This window comes from Manacus vitellinus, unplaced genomic scaffold (genome assembly GCF_001715985.3).
Source record: "Manacus vitellinus isolate BGI_N305 unplaced genomic scaffold, ASM171598v3 scaffold_8_pilon, whole genome shotgun sequence".
NCBI classification, from domain to species: domain Eukaryota; kingdom Metazoa; phylum Chordata; class Aves; order Passeriformes; family Pipridae; genus Manacus; species Manacus vitellinus.
The window spans coordinates 20,085,608-20,108,723 of NW_021940864.1; the positions used below are offsets into that span (position 1 = coordinate 20,085,608).

General features: G+C 37.3%; 1 protein-coding gene across 1 annotated transcript in view; it reads right to left on the reverse strand.

Annotated features, from left to right (window-relative positions):
- TTC27 (tetratricopeptide repeat domain 27) overlaps positions 1-12,201 on the reverse strand; it is a 124,357-nt gene extending 112,156 nt beyond the window's left edge. The window contains exons 1-4 of the mRNA XM_018085372.2: positions 12,191-12,201; positions 11,799-11,890; positions 11,139-11,316; positions 5,483-5,612 (exon numbers count right to left, since the gene is read on the reverse strand). Of these exons, the coding sequence (XP_017940861.2) occupies positions 5,483-5,612; positions 11,139-11,316; positions 11,799-11,890; positions 12,191-12,201 (411 nt within the window). The remainder of the gene's footprint in view (positions 1-5,482; positions 5,613-11,138; positions 11,317-11,798; positions 11,891-12,190) is intronic.
- Between the last annotated feature and the right edge of the window lie 10,915 nt (positions 12,202-23,116).

The window sequence follows — 23,116 nt, forward strand, 5'->3', positions numbered from 1 at the left end:
GGAGAGGTTAAAAGACAACTTGCATTGAAGTCACTGGCTTGAGAAAGATTCTTAATCAGTCCACTCAACCAGGATAAAAGTTAATTGAATCACATTTCAGCTTTTTAAACTAAACAAATAATGTGATTCTTAAGTTACATGAAACTCTTTCCAATACCTTTATCAACAGATTACATTGAAGACAAAAGTTGTTAAGCCACATGATTCCCCTAGTTCACTTTTTTTTAATAACAGAGTAATCTTTAAGTTTATCCTGATTTGCTAAGTTTTTTTCAGTTTGTATTAACATTGAAAATACTTCTACTTTGCAGACAATTACTTGGGGCTTTATTTAGTCAAAGGGGAACTCTTGCAGAACATCACTGCAGTCATTTCAATCCCGCTGTGGAAAACAAAAATCTACAACAGTCTGACAAACCACTTGAGAATAAGGGAAAGAAACTGGCAAGTGGAAGTATACTAGATCTGTCCCACCTCTAGTGATTTACAAAGGAACAGCCTTATTAACATCTCTGATTTCGAGAGAGGAAAGTCATCATTCAGCACTTCTAAAGACTAATTTTTCAAATACACACACACACGTAGTAGGACATAAAACAATTTTCAGTTTAATGTAACTTTTTTCCCATCTGCACCTTTTTGATTCTATAATCAAAGCAGACCACACTTAAAATACTCAGTGGGAAAGCAAAGAAGATAAAAACTTTGTTATACAACCATTTTCAAAAACAGCCTTGCAATGCCATAGTTATCTATACTTGTCTAAGCACTGTAGCAACAAATTAATCTCAAATTCACATTTCAAGTCCTTTCACTGCAAAACCCAGTCCTGCTAATGTAACATTACAAAGAATGTAATGAGGGAGAGAGAAGGGAAAGATGATGACATGTCACAGCATTGACAATAAGCCAACAAGTTTCAGAGCCAAAGAACTGCTATCTTCTATTTTAATAAATCCATTTCTTTTCCATGAAACAAATCCCTTACAGAAAAGCAGATATCCTTTACCTTTAGCTGAAAAAGTCTAAACTAACATTCATCCTTCTATCTTATGCTCCAAGACAGCATTATCAATGTGGAATTCACTGTCCTGAGGTGGTCTTTAAGATGAGAGAACAGCTACAAGTAAGAGGTAGACACTTAAGGTTCTACAGCTCCAAAGACTGAATAGTTAAGAATCCAAGTCCACAAAAATCTCTATAACATTGGTCAAGAGTAAAACAAAATTTTGAGCTTGTGTTGTTGTGTTTAAACAGATAAATGTTCAGTGAGTTGAAGCTACTGCGTAGCTCAAAAATTTCACATATCTCCACAGCACAAGACTTCCTAATATGATATTCCTGACCTAGTAAATCTGGGTTAGATTGTTGAGTTTTTCCATTCTTCATCAAACTTGCCACCAAAACATATAATTATTTTATTCAGGAATAATTTTCTTAGAGCACAGAAACATATACTAGATAATTACTTTATGAATGCATGCAGAGAAATCTCTGATGTGGTCATCTAGTTTCTGTTGGACCTGCAAGTGGTCCTGTTCAACCACTTCTTGACTGAATAATACAAATGAAGCCCAACTCACTCTAGATACATATTCCCTATAAGGGTGACTTTGCTCCATGTTTAAGAGAGTATTTTCCAAGTGACGATATTAGGAATTTCCCTTCTTTTCTATATTCATAGCAAGGGATAAGATTCATAGTAGGTCAAGACTGTTGCCTACTTTAGCCTCCATATTTAGCCTTTATCATCCAATCTTACATTCCTCACAAGAGGGAGAAATCTGCAAAATCTTCAAAGCCTACATCTTACTGATCCCTGGTATTCAAACAACACAGTATTTCTTTGGGATCAGACTGGAAGGTACAAAAAGTCCATCAGGAGTGGTTGATATATGTATTTGGGGGATTCCTACCAGTTATTTACATGTATTACCAATTAACACATTGAGATCTTCTTCCAGATGTAGCTTCTCACTGTTACCAGATATATTGTACTTGTAAATATGAAATCAGACAACAAACAAAGCAGCTTGTCCTCACAACATTCTTACAGTCATCAGTGGTCTTAATTAGTACTACCACTACACAGTTTTGTCCAATTCATCTACTGAAAATACTAAACTCAACTCTATGAGCTAATATGCAGAAGCTCTGAAACTTAAGGTAGGAGACAGTGACAGTTCTTTTAAGACACAAGGAGCCCTTTACTATAAGCCACTTATTATAAGCACTTAGCTCATTAATAAAGTTTTAATCTAACCCCAGCAAGGTTAGGGCCAGAAATAATAAACCATTTTAACTGAAATTCAGTACTTTTAAAATCTTCCTTGAACACGATTCACTCATTAAAAGCCTGTCAGCACAGACTACCAGTCAGACTATTAACTGGTGTGGTAAAGTCTCACACTTATTACAGAAAACTGAAATGAAAGTCCATGCACTTCTATGCGTGGACTCCAAAAATCACAAGCCAGCCCTGCAGGACATAAAATGGAATTCTAATAGAGCACATGACTGTAATTGTAATTTCAAGAGAAGGTTGAAATCAATTTGAGGAAAGGGAAATAAAATAGGCATACTCATGAATATTGTTCATGGAAGACATCCAAGAGGTCCCTACCAACAACTCATCTAAGAGAGGCTATTTTATTTGTTCTTCACTGAAATTAATTATAGTCTCATGCTGTCTTACTTTACTCATAAGAAAAAAAGTTATCTGGGAGCAGAAATGAAACTAAGACTAATCCAATAAAGTGTTCTGAAAATAAGAATAACAGTTTTTTAAATATTCCTGAAATAAATGAGGCATTGTAGGGTTGAAATTAGTGACATTACTTAGAGCAAGCTAAAAGAAACATGAAGACCTAATTTTTTAACCTTGATGTGGGAAAAGATCATTTTAGTTTGAAAACCTGAAAAATGGAACGTCTGTTTAAAAATGGATTGTATCAGTCTTGATGACAGATATGGAAGCTTACAACAGATGGACAAAGTTCCAGTTCTATTTTTAACCCATGTTTTCTAAATATCTGTCTATGCAAGAGAGGAAAGCTGGATTAATGGAAACACAAAAATGTCAGTTTATTGAGATGTTCATTTTTACAGTGTTTATATACTAAGAATCCTTGGAACGAAAAGTAAGTACATAAAGATAAAACATAATTCAAAAGCCTTTGAATTAAGACATTTAATAAAGAAGAGACTCTATGATATTATATTGTAGCACATAAGTACTTAGTGCTCCTGGGAAAAAAAAACACTGAAGTGTCAGAAGAAGATAATACAGATAGCAGTATTATAAATAAAGGTAAACTTCTGCCTGAATGCATAAATAACTAAACCTTGAAGCAATATCTAAGTCTGATGCAGTACTCATTAGGAATAAAAGTATGTTCCAGTCTGCTTTCCTCTATAATCTCTAGCCAATTTAGTTTTTGTAATACCACCACTGCATAAGCAAACATTTTTCAATACATTGCATTCACAGCCACAGCAGAAGCATAAGGGAAACTAAACAGGAGATCAGGTACTCCTTTATTCAACAGAGAATTGGTATCTCATTCTTCCACTAAGACAGATAATAAATAAAATTGCCTGGAAAAAGACTTTGGGGTGACCTAATTGCAGTCCTCCAGTACCTGAAGGGAGCCTACAAGAAAGACAGAGAGGGCCTTTTTACAAGGGCATGTAGTGACAGGACAAGGGGGAATGACTTCAAACTGAGAGTAGGTTTAGATTAGATATTAGCAAGAAATTCTTCACTGTGAGAGTGGCAAAACCATGGAACAGGTTGCTCAGAGAAGCTGTGGATGCCCCACTCCTGGAAGTGTTCAAGGCCAGGTTGGATGGGGCTTTGAGCAACCTGGTCTAGTGGAAGGTGTCCCTGCCCACGGGAGCAGGGTTGGAACTGGATGATCTTTAAGGTCCCTTCCAATCCCAACCATTCTATGATTCTGTGAAGCGCTTAACAGAAATTATGAACACTGAGTTTTAGAGGTCTTTGAGCTCTGTCAGCCACATCAGTCCTATGAGTATTATCTTGGGCTGCAGCCTCTGTGTTAGACTGTAGCCTGTGCACACACACTAACACAGAATATTGAGTTCTTCAGTAAACAGAAACCACAAATTATAAGAATATTTAAATATTATAATATTAAATATTATAAACAAATTATAAGGAGAATGCATGAAATTAGGTTTTATTATTATTACCATATATAAAGGCAAATTGAACTCCGTTTCCCCTCAGAGGTAGCACACTGCAAAATTTCTGCTAACTCATTTCACACCCTAGAAGGTTTAGTACACTTGGTTTCCACTGTTACTCATTCAGTCATCAGAAGATAAGATTTGAATTTCTAGAATCAAAAATCAAGTGAAAAATAAGTCTATATATACACCATGTCATCTCTAAAAGACAAACCAAATTGATAAACATCTTTAAAAAAATATGAGCAATGCTGTATCTGAATTAGTTATTTAGAAATACAAGCCTGCAAATGAACCTAAGGCAGGACTTCATGAATTATGGAAAACACGCTACAATAAGGCAAGAACAGCTTTATGTGAAACTTCTCATATACTCAAATATCCCCTCATTTCACAGTTCACAGGATTTACATTGCCCATGGTCCTTACTTTATTCATAGTGAAATTCTAAATTCAGACTTGTGTAGATTTAGCATTAGCAGACTACTGATATGTTCTTCTCTGAGACACTGCAGTTATCAGTATTTTACCACAGTCTTAATCCCAAAGGAAAAATCAAGAATCTGTGCTGAACCACAGGTGAGGAGATGTACAAGATGGACTGTAGTACTGTCATAAGAAACGACACACGTCACTAAAAAAAGTGAGGGTGTTTATTACCTACACGAAACGATGCTAAAATAAATAAAAATGACAGTCCTCAGTTTCATCTCCTACATATCCTTTTGCTTCCAAAAGCTCTCTTTGCTTTAGCATTTTTGTATTAATACTACTACAATTCACTTGGCATTCAAAAGCCTTACAGGATACTGAACATCCAAATCTACTGCTCTCTTAATATCTGCCAAATACTCTGCTATTTGCAAGGTATGCAGCTTCTACCTTTCCCTAAGGAGGGGAAATTTCTAAGCTATTTATAAATATCTTTCTTTGATTCAGCTAAGAACATATACCAAAATAAACACGTAAAGAATTCACTGACTGCAAATGCCCTTTGAGTAAATGCTCACCTATAATACAGTTAACTTCCCCATCCAAAATCAACATTTACAGCAAGAAATAACTTCAGTAGAGAAAAAAGTAACAACTTTTAGGACACTGCTAATAAAACTGAAGATGCTTAAAATAGCAGCCAGTAGGATAGATTATTAAGGCAATTCATTCTAGCGCCTTGTCTTGCAGATGTGCCCTCTCTGACACGTTTAAGGGCTATGGCTATTTGTGAAAAGCAGTGACAATAAAAGGATAGCTTATCAAAATCCAAATATACCTCACAGAACTTCTGTAACAATGGAGGTGGTAAAAAATCCTGAAGATTTAACTGAACAGGAGGACCAGTCCAATTGCTTTGAACAAAGAGCTGCAAACTGCTCACACCAAGTAGAAACATCAGCCTCTGCCTGCAATATAGATAAGAACAGCAATTAGCAACATATTACATTTTTACTTAAGTTTACAAGAGCTGATTAAATCTTATACTAATTCAAAACCCTCAGCCTTAAAAAAAAAAAAAAAAAAAAATCACTCCCCTGTGAGGAAAATACAATGAATGTAGTATACAAGAATGCACACAGGAAACTGAAAGGCTTGGAAATATGTTTGTTTATGATTGTAATTAATAACAGTGTTTCAAAATTTAAGGCTGTACATAAATATCAGAGATCACAAGATTAGCAAAGGATGCAGATAATCCAATATTTGCCTATTGCATGGTTATCACATTTTCTTATTATACATCTACATCTCAGCATTTTAAGATAAAAGATGCTACATTATCCAAAAAAGCAAGTTTACTTTTGTTTTTATGCAGCTGTTCATTTTCATTCCCTCTGATAAAAAAAATTAAATGAACATTGAAACAGTTCAAAACTACCAGCTCCAAGTGGGTTCAGATACTTTTGCAGCAAATACTACCTCATTCAATCATACTATTTAATTTAAATAATAGTAATTTATTGAAAGATGAAATTATGAGACTTTGTTTCACTTCTGAAACAAGGTATGGTAAAATTTTCTTCAGTTACACAATGAAGCTCATCTTACATTATTATTTATTTCTTTATGCACATACCGTAACAAATAATCTATATGGTCTGCAGAAGGCAGGGCACAAGCTCTCAGAATTTAATGGTTGATTTAACAGGTGTAGACTTTTAAGATTTATATAAACTTCTGGTTTGTTTTATGATACAATGAGGTTCTAAGTCATTAAGGCATTTTAAGGTCATGTGCTGATATGGGCACTATCATATATAGAACATGCCTCCTAACTAACAAAAAATTAGGACTTTAATTGTGCTGGTTTGATATAAACACCGGTATTTTAAGGAGCATAAATGAATCAGAAAAACATAGTCCTTTTTTTTCCTGTTAAACAGGAAATTAAAGATTCTAGAGTCCTCCAATTGAAACAAAGGATAAAGTGTTATACAACCCCTTAAAAACCAAAGTAAAATAGAAAAGCCACACACAAACAAGCAGCTGGTGGGCAAGAATGTAACAAAAGATGTAGAACAATAAGAAAGCAGGGGTGGGGAACACTTAATTGAAAATAAAATAGTAAAAAAAGAACATACCCTTCAAAGAAGCTAAAGAACAAGAACTGGCATAAAGAGTCGTTGTCCAGCAAGACAAGGTAACATTTACTAGCTGTCATTATTCAGCCAGTAACTACCTACTAGGAAATACTATTGGAATACATATCCAAGATTACTATTAAACTTCCAAATAACTCAAGAACACAAAGCACTAACAATTATTGTACACTAAATTATTACCATTCCACACAAAATATCCACACTGGCATATATTTTCTACTTTTCCTCCCATGATAAATTATACTCCAAAGCTTCTGAACGGTAACATACAAAATAATCAGCTATTTCTGCACTATGATTTGACACATGTACTTCAGTCTTTCAAAGACTCATTTTCATTATTTTTTTAATTTTTACTATTTCTACTAATAACATTTTATTTAATTATTTTAACATTACCGATACCCATCTGGAAAGCAAACTTGCTTGAAGTCTTGGCACAGTTTTATCCATGCAGAACACCTCTGAATAATCAAATCCATTACTTTGGCTGAGATACTGTTTTTCCACAGTTTAATTTATCACCAAGTTTTTTTTCCTCCCCATTTTCAGATTCATGACCAACTTCCAGTCTCCTTATCACGCACTCTATATTGGAAAATCAATTGCAAACCCTCATCCCTGCAAATGCTAACCTCCCATGCCTATGCCCTAGTTTCTTTCCAAGGAAAAAAATCATGCTGTCTTCCTGACTGCCCTTCACACTTACAACCCAGACCTGCAGATGCTCACCTCTCAAAGGCTACCTGAAAACTGCTCTTCTTTGCTGCCTGAAAGGCGACAGAGGGTCTGTTGTTCATGTCTCCCTTAGTATGGTGATCTACATAGTTGAATTTATTTTGTACTTATCCTTAGACATATGTCTGTATCTACATGTCTTGTTCTTCCTTTCTCTATGTGAATGGGGGGTTTGCTGCCTTTTTTTAACAGTTTACATCACATCCAGTACAATTGTTGTCCATGATGCAAAATCAGATGCTTATATACACTCCACTCTAACATTCATATTGCTGTATCAAATCTTCCTGAAATTCAAAATAAAGAATAATAGTGCATTTGTATTTGAAAAAATAATGGATTTGCACATAATGCTAGAAGCTACAAATAAAATAAGAGTAAGAAAATATTCAGTAGCCCCGCTATGCTTAAGATGTGATTTGGTTACAGGTTTTGGTTTGGAGAGCTTTACTTTTCTTTTTAGTGCAGCCAGAAATTAATAGAAGAGAAGTCAAAGTAAACTTAAACAATGAATTGTTATTTTTTCAATTCATGTACATCAAAGAAAGCCACTGCAGAATCAGCAAAAATTTCTTCATTTTTATTTTTCATGACATAGCACACCAGTTACCCAACCATCAGATGTGCCAAGAAAAATACCAGCAATACCATTCAGTGTTCAGGTTGGGAAATCATAACAAACTTTATTGTATGGATTTCTTTTGCAAAGTTTGGTATTCATTTATATGTTGAACAAAGTGTAAGGATACACAGGCAATAAAAACCAGTGTTAGTGTTCCTTTAGGTTTTGGAACCAAACACAAGAGACTTTCAAGTTGTTTTGCAACAAGCTCTCTGAAAACAATCTATTTCTTCATTGTGTCCTCACACTATTTCCTTCCAGCCTTTAGAAACTGTAGGCCAGGTAACGAATGTACCTCCTTCATATGGAGGTCAGGAAAAAAAAAAACAAAAGGCATTCCTCCTCTACATGGGCAACACAGATCTTATTGCTCCATCCTCTACAATTTCCTGATTTAAAATACAGCTGTGAAGCTACATTTTCTGTAGAAGATAACTGTTAACCATTGAAGTGAGTAGCAATAGCAGGAAAAAAGTAAAAGAAAAAATCTCCTATTCAATATATTTATTGTAAGGAATGCTTCATTTTTAATCTGTAAAGGTTAAAAGTGCCATAGTGAAAACATGTCTGGGGTAGGGGAAGGAGGCAAACAGTTAAAACAATAGAAAAAAGTTGCAGCAAATTTTCAAACGCTGCTAAATCGTTTTCCTTACAGAACCATGGATTTGAAACTGGAAAAAGTTACAGGCTATATTCAAAGAAATTACAATCTAGATCCAAATGTTGAGCTGTTTTGCCCTCAAGCTGTTCAGTTTTAGCTTCAGAAGAAGAACTCCCTAAGAGTTCTTTTAACAATATTAAAAAACCATACTTTGCATTGTGTTTATATTGTGCTAAAAGAATAATATTAACATACTCCAACTTTTTGTTTCTGACTGAATACAACTCCCATTGAGTTTTTAAATCTCCACTCCAGAATTATAACTTTCAATTCAGGGGAAAAAATCATATATTTTAATTTATCCCATCTACAAAAAGTCACAAGAAAACCATGTCTTACTGAATTTTCTGGGCTAGAACTTAAGAGGTTTGCTGCACTCCTTTGAATCACTCAGTGGAAAAAGAACATGACATTTTACACATGAAAAAAATAGACAAAAAAGTTTCACCATAGGCTATGCAAGGTCAGGGTGCAAAAGTTGCATTTGTTCCTTCCATAAGGCAGGACATAGGGCCTGCAGGTAGGAAAAATAGCTATGTAACATCTATTTTAACCCATAAAGTCATTGGAGATAAACACAGTATAGATTTAAATGCTATAACCATTTAAAATAGTAAATTATCTGTCTTTCAGATAAATACCTTCAGTAGAAGTTTTTCTATCAAGAGAAAGTTACAACTTACTTCTGCACCCAAAGCTTCTTAAATTATTATTAATGGAGCTTGAAAAATTCACTTGACTGCTACAAACAAAAATGTTTCTGGTAGATGCTGATACGTTTTGAAAACTACACGCTTTCATTCTGAATAAAATTTCAGGCTGTAATTTCGGGCAGAGAAGCTAAATATTGCAGATCTGCCTCCATATCTTCTGGCAAAAGGGCTTCTAATGCTGCCTAGAATTGCAGAAGAAACTAGAAAAACCTCAAAGACTGAAGAGCTGAAGTAGGAGCATGCAAGGAAAAAATTCCTTTGCTCTCTGCAATAGGAGTGCACTATGACAGAACACATAAAAAGTTTCATGATCTAGATTATGATTACCTTCAAGAAGCTAAATGGCTCATAAAAGGCAGCAACACATTTCAAGCAATGATCTGGATCAGGATTCAGTGTGTTTCAAGTCCTGACAGATTTTTCTTTCCTTGCCATATTATTCAGAATAAACTATTGCAAGATGATAGATTCTAGCAATATTGAAAAATTTCTCCAGCTAATATTTAACAGTAACAGCACAACAAAGTAATTAAAAAAAAAAAATAAAAAGAAAAGAAAAATGCCTACAGAAAAAACACATGGGAAAAACCTCTGAACGTTCCAACTCAGAAAACAGGAACACATCATATTATGTACCACACTAGAAGATGCGCTTTTGACACACTAAGATCACTTACAAATCTCAGCTCAATATTTTAGATGTGTCATCTATTTGTTTTTCTTTGATACTGTAGCAAAAATTCTTGGGTTTATGTCTGTCATACCAAAACACACATATTTGTACTCAACCAACACTTACTGGCAACACGGTACCTTTCTCTTACATTTATTTTTTTAACTTTTATCTTCTTTTATCTTTTGTTCTTCTTCTGGCGAATTTTTTTTTCACTTTCATCTTTTAAAATAAATACATATACCCATGTATAGTTTTCTGCTTCTACTATCCCTAGCATGACAGATTTCAGCCTAACCATTATTCATACAGCAAACTGTAAACAGTAAATTCAGACTCATTAAAAGCAACAGTTAGCATATGCAACACAATTAATAGATAATCTATCAGAGGAAGTCTTGGGAAGAACATAATTAATTGAAGAACAGCATCCACAAGTCACACGTTACTCATTTTACATTAAGAAGAGTAGAACAACCCTACTATAAATCAGACTTAGAAATACAGGTGTTGCTTGGACAGTAACATTATGTGGTACTTCAAGTAGTCACATAAATGTAATGCAACATTTCAGAGAGCAAATTGTTAATAAATGGTTTGATGATATATGGCAAAAGAATTCACATTTGTGGCTTTGTTACACCAGCAGCTTCTGACATAATCACTGTAAATAAAGCTAATATTTTTTAAAAAAAACCATATCACAATATCATTGTTTTTTCCACTGGATAGTCGTGAATAGATGCCCAAGGCAGTGGGGGAAACAACCTAAGAAATTTGTTTTCTGCTTTCTTCTGCTTTCCTCTCAGTACACGAATTTTGAAGGCCCTACATCACAAATTATAATTTTTTTTAAAATGCCCTTTGTAAAAATCAAACATGGCCTCTATTAACCTTCCACATAATAAACAATAATTTCCACCTTTCCACGTTGTCAGCCTCTGCAGAACAGTCCAGGTATGCTAGAATCTGTTTCTCCAAAAAAGTGTCAATGTTCTCCTCCGTCACAGAAGACACACTGAAAACACTGCAGATGGCTGAATTTGAAAATATTGCCTCATATTTCCCATCAAACATCAACTGCAATAATGATCCACTTTCTGGAAGAGAAAAAAAAAACAAACCACAGAAATCAGTATCAGCTTTGAAACAATTCTGTCTTTCAAGACCTATTCAAATGAAAATATATATACCACTCCCCTTTAACAGTAGAATCCCATAGATAAGACAATAATTTCACAGACTGGAGAACCCATTGAGGGGAAATGCAACAAATAAAAATGGTTCAATATCTGCAGAGTTCAGTGAATAAATTCTTACGTAAAACTGCAGAAACCACTCAGGTTTTCATTTACATGCTTAGAATAATCACAAAGAATGGGCAATAGATTTTACTTTTATAAAGGAATTACTTTCCTGTGATAACTATACTATCTCAACGAGAAGCCTCCATATGGAGCAGATTCTCAGGAGTAACTACTAACATGGATTTAGATCCATGAATATTTCTTAAGCCTTTCAAGACAAAAGACAAAGAGAAGTCATGAAATGCTACACGCTTAATTTCTAAGAAGCTTCAGACTCGTCAAGTTCTTGACCCAGGTTACAACTTTGTTCACAGAGGGTATCTTCCCTTCTTTCTTCAGGTGTGCTACTGTGCAATCAATCCAGCAGCTGTTAGAAGAATTTAACCATGTTAAAACCTTCTATTCTTGAGCAAAACCAGTATCTGCCTAGGCTGCAGCTGTGGCTACAACTCATGGAGATGATGCAGACGGTGCAGCTGAGGAAATACAGAGGTCTGCATGGCCTAAGTGACTGAATATTAATCTGTGCTTCCAGCTGGGGACTGCAGCTCCCATGCCCTCAGTGTTACTGTTGCTGCACTAATATTAGTAGCTGAGGCAGCCAATTTAACACCAGCCCAGGTACAGATCCACTGCAGCTGTGCAGAGAAGTGATTCAACTACCAACCTCAAGCTCATGCAGCAAAAACAAGTATTCTAAATTTTAGAAATACAGGAAGACCAAGCACAGAAACACCTTCAATAATAGCGATGGATGACTCTGTAGAATGGGTGAGATTCATTCATTCTAATATCTCTGGACCACTTTGTTGACCACAATTTACTTTTGTTCTCTGCCACAATGATCTACTGAATGATCTACATCATTTGTGGCAGCTTATTTAAAAACCACTTTGAGCTGTACCTGGAAGGACACATACAAAGGAACAGCAGTGGTTCCGCAATGCTGTTAACATCATGCTCTCACAAAGAACAGAAATAACAAGAAACTTTCTTCAATCTACGTGTTGGAGACACTTACTTTCACCAAACAACAACTTCTTTATATTGGATTATAGTTGCCCTGACAAAAAATGCTGCAGTTTGTAAAATAAACTGTGGGCTGTGGGACACTAATGAAGAATATTGAGGCCAGTAACATAACTGTAAGCACATAAAATTTGCTTTTGATTTTGTGTATAGCTTTTTGCAAGACACTACACAAATTCAAGGTGACAGCTTTTAAATTTATTTTCAGGACCATTAATAGGAAAGGCCCATGTAAGTGATGACTAGGAATCATCACAAATCCCACCATTTTCTATCTCTACTGCAAGACAACTTTCTTCAACAAGTCTTCCCCACATCTTATACCAGCACACTAGTTAAAGTTCCCCAAAACAAACAAAAGCTAAATAAAAAACAACCACCAAACAACAAAAAAGCAAACAAAAAACCTCCCCACCACAAACAGCATGCACAGCTCTTGGTGAAAGGATAAGACAGAGCTGACAGATGTCAGTCACATCAGCTACCATTCCTGGGACGGTACAAATTATTAAGGTCAAATAAAACGTAATATAAAGAAACAGAGTTGATTAGCTCTGCACAGTCCTTTTCCAAAATTCAGTAAGTGCTTAGGTAAGGATAAATGAGACTTTCAATATGCTACAAACTCTAAGCATTCTAAACAACATGGCACATGACATGAACACAGCTATATTTTTAGCCTGCCTGAAATATAGAAGCGCCTTTTCATGACAAATGTTACATTTTAAAAGCTGCTGCGTTCCCCTGCAGGAAAGCTGGGTCAGTAACAACCCAATCAAGTCCCCTCAAGAGACTTAATTTCCACTGATCCCTCAAGCAACTATGATCGAATAACTGATAAATACAGAACGGGCAGCTCATGCCAGACTTTTCAGTCCCAGGTTATGCTCCAGGCGCAAGCTTCACCTCATTGCCACGTTTAAACAGACAGCCTCTCACTTGCGAGGTCGTCTAAGGCAGTCCCGTGATGAGGAGCCTCCAGAGCGCCGACACGAAGTGGCCGGCACCGGGCACCGGCACTGCTGCAGCCGCAGCCCCGCCACCAGCCGGACCGGCAGGGAGAGGCCGAGGAACTCCGCGGAGCCTCCGCTCCTCTGGCCTCGCTCCCGCCGGCAGTGCCGCTCCCGTTCATCCAGCGTGACAAGTCCACGGCCTCCCGCGCCCTGCGGCGCCGGCAAAAGCCCCCGGGAGCCCGGCGAGGAGCGGAAAGGGTGCCAGGGGGGTACAAGTTCGCGGGGGAGAGAGCCGCCAGCTGCGGCCCCGGCTCAGCCTCGTGTCTCCGGACACCCACAATGAACGGACACCTTCCCGCCGGCCGGGACCTCCCTCACCTGCGGCCCGACTTCGCCCTGCTTCCACTCCAGGGACCTCCGCCGCGCTGAGAAAGCCCCTCAGCAGGGCGCGCTCAGGCCAGCAGGGTCCGCGCCCGGGACCTTGCCCGCTCGCACCGCCTCGCCGCATGTCGCGACCGCCGCGCCGACAGGACACAGAGCTCCGGCCGATCCCTCAGCCAGTCGGTAAGCGGCCGCAGGGCGCGCCATGACACCGCGCGGGACGCGGCGCCGCGCCGGGCCCGGGCCCGCCCCGCCAGGTGCGGCGCCGACTGTGGCGGGGTGAGGGGAGATGCGAGGGCTGGGCGGAGCGGGATGGGCACGGCGGGAGGTGCTCTGTGCCGCGCAGGGGCTGGAGCTGACCCCGGGCAATAAATAGTTTGTGAGATAGCGAGAGTAGGCACACACAGCTGTGCGATTGCGTATGGAGTCTGCCTGGGAGAATTCCAGAATGGGAAAGGTTGGAAGGGACCACAGTGGGTCATCTGGTCCAACGTCCCTGCTCGTCATCCTGGGGCACATTGCACTGGATTGCGTACAGGTGGTTCTCCAGTGTAGGAGACTCCACGACCTCTCTGGGCAACCTGTTCCAGGGCTCTGTCACTGCACAGTACACAAGTTCCTCCCCGTGTTCAGGTGGAACTTCCTGGGAATCACTTTCTGCCCGTTGCCCCTTGTCCTGTTGCTCAGAACCACTGAGAAGAGCCTGGCTCCATCCACTTGGCACCCCAGCTTTAGATATTCATACATCCTCTGCGTGAATCCTCTCTGGGATCCTGGGCAGGTGCGGGCTGAGGTTCCCAGCCCTTGGGGCACTGCTTTGGTCTGTCCCCACGTTTGTTTCAGCACCTGTCCTAACACCTACAGGAACGCAGTCCTGCCTCAGTGTTTCTGCATGTTTGTCATGTGCATGTACCGCAGAAGAGGAGGACAAAGGCCAGTGCTGTCCTGCTCATTCAAAATTGAATGAAACAGTTGGAACAATGAAAATGTTCTCTCAGAGCTGCTGATAAAACTTGAAGGGAATCAAGTCAGAAACCAGAAGGCCATCACAGGAAAGAGCAAATTGCTGATATGAGATCAGTGTTTTGAAAATTACTGTAAAGGTTGTAATTCATTTTGCCAGTGTGTAGTATCGTGAAAAAATTTGTCAATCTTAGTTTGTTTTTCTTCAAAAATAAGAAGTCTCTTCATCATGCTTCCATATCTAACATACTTTCTTAATGGAAAGGGTTGTCAAGCGCTGGAACAGGCTTCCCAGAGAAGTGGTGGAATCACCATCCCTGGAAGTGTTTAAAAGATGTGTAGATGTGGCACTGAGGGATGTGGTTTAGTGGTGGGCATGAGGGTGCTGGGTGAATGGTTGGATTTGATGATCTTATAGGTCTTTTTGAACTGAAATGAGTCAATGATTCTATAATTGTTAATATTTGAGGAATACTTGATGCAGCTTTTTATTTAGACGACTGTAATAGGTTATTTCCGACATGGGCATTAATAGAATTATAGAGCCACAGAATGGCTTGGGTTGGAAGGAACCTTAAAGATCATCTACTTCCAACCCCCCTGCCATGGGCAGGGGCATCTCCCACTACACCAGGTTACTCAAAGCCCCATCCAGCCTTGCCTTAAGCACTTCCACAGATGGGCCATTCACAACTTCTCTGGGCAACCTCTTCCAGTGCCTAGGCTGTATATACAGGCTGTAATTTCAAATTTAAATTTTATCAGATTTATAATACCAAAATGCATTTAAATAAAAATATTGCTTTTCAACTTATTTCCGACCTGAAACAATATATTCTATTTATATGTTTGGATAAGCAGATTAATAGAAATTTATATAGTTAGTAGGTAGCCATCAACTCACTGTCAGTTCCAGGAACTGCAAACCAAAATAAAATTCATCCTGGAAGTAATGTGTTACAGAAATTCTTAAATCATAGCAAATAATTCAGATTCCATGTAGTGTGTTAGAAAAATTATTAAATTGATGATGTTTATTTTTTAAATTCAGTGTTGAAAATGTCTGAAATCAAAATGACTTTAGTTGGTTACTCTCTTTATGTGTAGCAATTGGACTTTGATTCTGTATGAAAAATATAATAGTTAGAAATTAGTCTAATTTTTAGTGTTTAAATGTAACTTAGTATCAAATTTCTTTACCTTGCAAATAGGTCTGCATCAAATGTACATAGATTTTTTTTAAAATTTAATGGATAAATTTTTAAGTGAAGTCTAACTAAAATGTAAAATAACACTCCTTTTTGGCAGGGTATTCAGAATATTTGTCAAAACACAACTAAGAATTTAGTGAATAATTGAAAAGTACATTTGCATGGTCTGTCAATAATATTAAAAATAACAATTCTTCTTGTGAGATTTTGTGCTTTTTATTTTCAGGAAAAACAGGTAAAGTAAAATTTTCTGTGAATAAATAGTTGCTAAATAAAATTCCTTTAAAAAACAAGGAATATTCTGCTGTCTTTCTCACCTCTGCCAGTTCTCCTGATGTGTGGGGTTTTACCCTTACAATCCAGTTCTGGAAGCATCTAGAAGCTGTAGCAGGTATGTGGGCAGGAGTACCCCCAGCAGGTATTTGTGCCCTCCTGACTGACACTGGACTGATTGTTCTGCTGATGTAAGAGATGGTTTGGGTTGCTTGTCAGTTGCCATTTGTGACAGATATACTGAAATCTGCTGCTAAAGCTTGCTTCCCTAAATTATTTGAAGAATATAGACATATTTCTCAAAGAACAGTCAGTAGGATTTGTTTGAATTTAAGGGTTGCTTCTGCCAGCTGGCTCAAAGGGAAGCAAGCCTTTGCAGTACTATGTAGTGCAGATTCAAGATTCTAGCATAGTGCTTCTTCTTATTTCTAAGCAGGCAGTAGATAATCAAACTTTCTGATACAAGAGTTTTCAGAGAATAACCTTCATCTTTAACTTTTTTCCAAGAGTGTAAGAAAATTATCCATATGAAGTGTTGTGCTACTGTGATATCTGAACTAGCACGTTTAATGTCACCTTGCAAGATATCTGTGCTGCTGTGTGGATGCAGTATTTATCTTCTGTTGCAAGGGGTTTTTTTCTAATGCCTTTTGAAACAGATATCTCCTTGTGGACTAACAAAAAAAAATGCTAAGTGAAAAAAAAAAAAAAGATTTCGTAAGCTTCAAGTAGTTAATATTAGCATAGAGACTTATTATTACACTTTTAACAATGAGCTGATATTTGTAAAAGCTGCTGTTACGTGATTTTTAAATTCATCCTCAATTCTGTGTGCCAGGTCTCTGGTACTGCTGAGGAAAGAAGCCACTTTTGAACAGTAGCTGATTTTTTATTTGAGGAGTGGGGAGAGGGGAGGAATTGTTGAGAAGAAAACTGACTCTGGTATAGCAGAATGAAAACTTGCAAGATCGTGCAACCAAACTTCTGCAATTCTAAAGAGCATATTTGATCTACCTGGTGAGAGGAGGGGAGATATAAGGCTTGTATTGGGGAATTAGCCATGCATTTACTGCTGTCATTCCTGATATCCATGGATATATGTTTGCTGATCATTTTATAAATGTTTCTCTGTTTCTTCTTCTTTCTTCTTTTTCTCACAACAGAACAAACCTCATCCGAACTTCTATAAACTAATTTTTACTTGGTTAGTGAGCAGAAATTTGCTGTGCTTCAACTACATAACATCTGTGAATTTTCAGAGGAAAAAACCAAAGATTATGTGAAAATAATTTAATTTACTCTTTAACAAAAGAATCCAGAAATTACTCTTTTGTTAAATAAGTATGTCATATCATGCCCCAGTTTGCATGGGATTTAATGCCTTCTCATATGAGTTCCTACAGAATGATTAATTTATGATGCCTAAGTTTTTCTAGACAGTCTTTGCTAGCTTCAAAAGCAGAAAAGGATTTAAAATGAGATTAAAAAAAGTTAAATGGCTTTCATTAATTGGGTTCTCTTTGTTAATGTGGAGATATCAAGCCAAACAAAATTGGTCACACTACATTGAACAGATTTTTTTGCTGAAAAAGATAGAATCTTTTATTAAAGCTACATGATAACTTTAATCTCTGTAGTGCACCCACAAACATGATTATATTTTTGAACATAGAGTGTGCATGGTCACCTGTAAACAGAAATATGTTTTTGAGATTACCTCACATTTTAATAAAAGAATGGACAGTTCTGGTTCTTGGCATGCATGTGTGTCACAGCCAGTTCGTGGTGGCTACCATGCTTCTACCGGGTCATCACTGTGAGACTGTGCTGGCATGAGACTGGCAGTTTAATCAGAAACACTGATTATGGACAGGCAGTAAACAATGGAGGGCTGATGAGTTTCTCCTTTGGAGATCTTAGCTGAATTCCTAATATATTGTCTTTCACTAGGGAACAGTGAAGCTCTTGGGTAGGCAATTCCAATTGTGCTTGAAAATCACAGTGATGCTTTTTATGTTGGGCCTCCAAAATTTGAGGTATCTCTGTGACTTTTGACCTCTGTAAGATTTTTGACCTCAGTAAGAGGTCAAATAGAATAAGGACCATTGGTGATCCCGTGTTTATAATGTCAGATTTGGTGAGTACTGTGGATGAAAAATGGAATGTGTGTGTGTGAGTAATATTCCACATGAATAATATTCCATGTGAATAGGCAGAAAAATACCAGATACAGTTTTGTAGCTATTTTTATAATAATATAGTAAGCAGTTTTCTTCATCTTTTTGTCTTAGGTTCTGAAAAACATGAGTTAAATTGTTACATGATAAAGCATTAATGCATTTTATGTAAATTGGATTCTGGAATTGTTTTAGATCTATGGAATAGTCACCAAACTCTTAGATGTTGCAACATACCTTTCAGTATGATTCTTCCAACTAATTAGCATGAAAGATTTAGCTTTGATAGTCATATTAGCTTAAATGCTCTGTGGTAATTTATAATGAGAGACAGGAACATTCTGCCTGATGAGAAGTGTACTATCCTAAAAGCTTCCAGTTGCTTACAGCTTTGCCAAATAGCACAAATACGTAGTTTGATGTTTTCTATTTGAAGAATGTCTCTTAGCTTGGACTTCTAAGCAAAGTAGGTGCAATTTCTCCTTTTTTTATTTTTTAAACATGGGCACAGAAATGTTTCTTCCTCTGTTTTCTGCTCTTTTCTCTGAAATGTATGTTTTGAATCAGGAGGTATTTAGTGTTTGGGGGAGTGGTGCCCTATGCGTCAGAGAGTACTTTTTGCCATCTCTGTTTTTGCCATCTCAGTTGAATTTGTCTAAGTAAAAATACAGCATAGTTTTGCAGTGTAATAGAATTGTAATAAAAAAGAGGAATAGAGTCTACGAGAATGTTAAGGCACGAAGCCTCAAATTCTGGAAGTGTCTGAAAATCACAGAAATTCAATTTTTTTAGTAGATTTAATGGAGATAATCACTTGTGCAATATTTATGAGAAGTTAATGTTTTATGGTAGTTTCAAATGTTATTTTGAACAATGAAGAACATCACAGGATGCCATTGGTCCTTCAAAGATTGAGGTTGGCAAAACTGACTGCAAATGTTAGAAGTTAAAAAGAAAAAGTTTCTAGTAAAATACATAACTAGATTATAGTGGAGGGAAAAAATGAGGAGAGAGTATTCACACTTAAAACACCAGTAGGTCTCACTGGCCTTTATCAACCTAAAATCTGCACTAAAAGGATTTCTCATCTTTTCCATAATGAGTTTCTCCCTAAATCTTTGAAACTACAAGCTGCTTTGAGGATTATCTGTCCTGACAAGAACAAAAACAAGACAAATGTTCTCTTTCAAAACCTGCCTCAAAATGCCTGTCAATATTTACTATATATTTATAACTTGACACAATGAAGGACTGATGAGATCATTACAGTGGATCAGGATGACTCATTTCCCTGTCCTTCCTGACTGCTTCTGCTGAGCTATTTACTTCTCCTGGCTGCCCAAAGGAGAAACTCTCTTTCTGAGCAGGCTTCCAGAGAGCTGGAGGAAATCAATCCATTCTTTTACAGTCCCTGAAGATGTCCAAAGGATTCTTCAAATCTCACAAATTTTCTTTGTACTACTAGCACCCGTGATGCACTTGAGATTGCACAGTTGTTAATCATTAGGCTCCACAAACACCAGGAAATCTGGTTTTGTTATTCACAGTCTACTTTCTTACCAAGAGGAAAAACTCTTGGTATCAATAAAATCAGACTTTGACTTTCATAACTTAGGTACAATCTTTCAGATCCTATGGTAAAGTGAATGGTATCTACTATATTCCAATCCTCTTCCAGGTTTCCTGGGGCTAGTAGGATGAAAAAAGTTCCCGTAGGTTTTCCAACTGTTCTTCTGAGTAGCAGAATCTATGCCTCACTTCTGTTGCTGTGGGAAATTCTTTCTTCTTTTTGATGTTGTAGGTTTAGAAACATTCTAGTAGGGTTACGGCTAGAGAGCAGACTAGAAATGTATATAATGAGAAAGCACGTTTTATACCTACTGTGTGCCTGAACTCTGCAGATCTATTTATACATCCATTCTGTTCAAAGGCTGATTCTAGTGATTATTAATAAAAATAGATTAGGAAATAGCAAGGGATTAGTCCATCTCTACATGTTAATTTACATTCTGCCACAAAATAAGCTACAGGGCATTGTGTCTATACTTTGAACATGAGGGTAGGGAAAACATTCATACTGTCCTCAACCTGTTCAGCTGAAAGAAAAGCAGTTGTTTCAGACTTATGTTGCAGAGGAAGACTTATGTTCAGCTTTATGAATAAAAAATTTATTAACAACAAAACAGTTTTGGTTTTTGGTCCTTATCTAGTCTTGGGTTTAGGATATTTGTCTGAATTGCCTAAGGCTCTATATGGCTATATAGTACCTCTAGTTTTACTGATAAAGAGCAGCCTGAAACAAACACGGTCACTTTATTGAGGAGAAAAAGTTATCTAAAACCAGATTTGCAGCAACAAATTTGAAAAAGAAAATAAAAAAATCTTATTAGAAAATTGTTAGAGATGTGGGAGTCTATTAAGAACTGAAGAGTACTTTTTATCTTTGAATGGATTCACATACAGCAAAAATATGTTGGTGGTCTGACATCCCAGAGTGGCTTTGAATTGTCTGAATCACAAAGCTGCATCATAATGACTCATTCTCATTGCATACTGACATCCCTGCTGGGAAAAACTGCTGTCTCTCCCTTGTAGCAATTTCATTTGTATTTGTAGCACATTTCTGTTTTCTCCTCCCAGTGAAGTTTTTGTCCTAACAGAAATCTACAGTTGAGCTTGCCTTCTTCAAGAAGACAAACCCTGTCTTTTGTAGGTGCAGTAGGTCATTTATTTCTGTATTAGAAGCAGGTATTCACTCCTCCAAATTGAAAAAGAATATAAAGTCCTATCTGCTATCTCTAGGGACTTTGCTGTAACTGAATTCTCTCCAATGTCAACACCCAAGAGCCAGACGCAGATCTGTACTGTTTGTACACGTCTCTTTGTTATATATATAACAGCTAAACCTTTTAGAATAAAGATGCTAATCCTTATAAAACAAGCTTGTGCACACCCACCAAAAGAAAAGCCTTTCTAAAATAAGCTGACCAACTAGTGCTATGAAGTTTTTGTATTCATTTCCTTCTCAGCTCAAAACTATCCTACCTGGGACGAAATGGTACATATACTGTGGTTTTTGCCACCATACATCAGCAAACAAGTGAACCAGGAATGGCACACAAAGTACATGCTTTACTAACCATATGTTCTTCTAGTCTCTCTGGATGTAGATGAGACATTGTGCTTTCAGGGCAGATCTCTGAATTTATGCTTGGGGCAGGGGGAAGGGAACTCCATACATCCTTTTTCCAGAAATTGTGATGATTTTTTTTCCTCCCTCTTATGGTTATCATCTTCTATAACCTTGGTGACATAGTGGGTGATCTGTCCTTCCACAAAGTCATTAAAATTGTTGCTCACTGCATTTTTCACAAGGACTTTTCAGGTGAATGTTAGTATTATGGCCAAATTCTTGTCAGCATACTTGGGCTGAGAGCATATGACTTAATGTCTGGCAAAAGTCCTACAGGATTTGCTTCTAAAAATTGATAAGCCCACACAGGTTGAGGAGAGATCAGGCCAAAGAGGCATAGTGAAGTGCCCTCCTGAATAAAACCCTCTTTCTTAGAACTTCCGAGGAATAGGTTTGGGTCTCTGCTTCTACCTGTGTCCCTGGTCTGCACCGTTGAAATTGTAGTCAAGAAAAGGGAGAGGAGATCTATGATGGATTACTGTGATCTGATAAATAACCATGTTTAAAACTATGTAGTCCATTTGCAGTGCTGCTCAACCATACTCTAATACTTTTTAGTTCAATAGTTTTAGACACATGATTCAAAGCATTTAGTGAAATCCTTCTCAAAAAAACACCCCAACAAGAAAAATTAACTTTTCTTCCATTTCTTCCTCTGCTCTTTTAGTTTGTTATCTCAGTCCCCACTCTGCACCCATACAAAGCCCTAAAGTGACTAATAAGTGTCATTGTGGGAATGACACCTGCATGACCTTAGAAAGAAAGACTAGGTAGAATCACAGCTTTGATTGGAAATAGTTGCCACTCTTTTTTGATGTTTTTGAAGTTATGTATTTTTCAGTCTTAATGGCATTAGGTGTTTCATCTACTAAAATAATGCTTTTTTACTTTTCTGTAAACTTAGAAATGTAAGCAGCAATTGTGTGTTGCTCTCCTTCTTTTCTATAGATAAATATACTTTCTAATAGTTGAATTTAGTTTGCAGAGCTGACATTGAGACTAACTGGCATGGAGCCAGATTCTGATAGAATCACAGTGTGCTACAGGTCAAGACTTAATTTAGTCTGGCTTCTAGTGTGGACGGATTCTCCTCTAATGTCATCTCTTTGCTCCTGACATAGAATAATAGCTAGTTCTATTTACATCTCGTTTTCAAGCCATAAAATTTCTATTCTAGTACCAAAAAGGCAGGAAAGGTACAGGATAAAGATAGTGTCCTTGCTGTAGTCAAATTGTTTCTGGAAGAACGAAGGTAGGTGTTGGGGACTTGATTTTTGTCCCACTCTCTGAAAAATAAAAGTCACCTAGTTATTGTAGCAATACATGTTTGTTTATGCTGTGAAACTCCAGTTTCTAACTTAAATGAATCTGTTGCAGGGATTTAGTATGTGAAACCTGAGTTTTGCAGAGGCA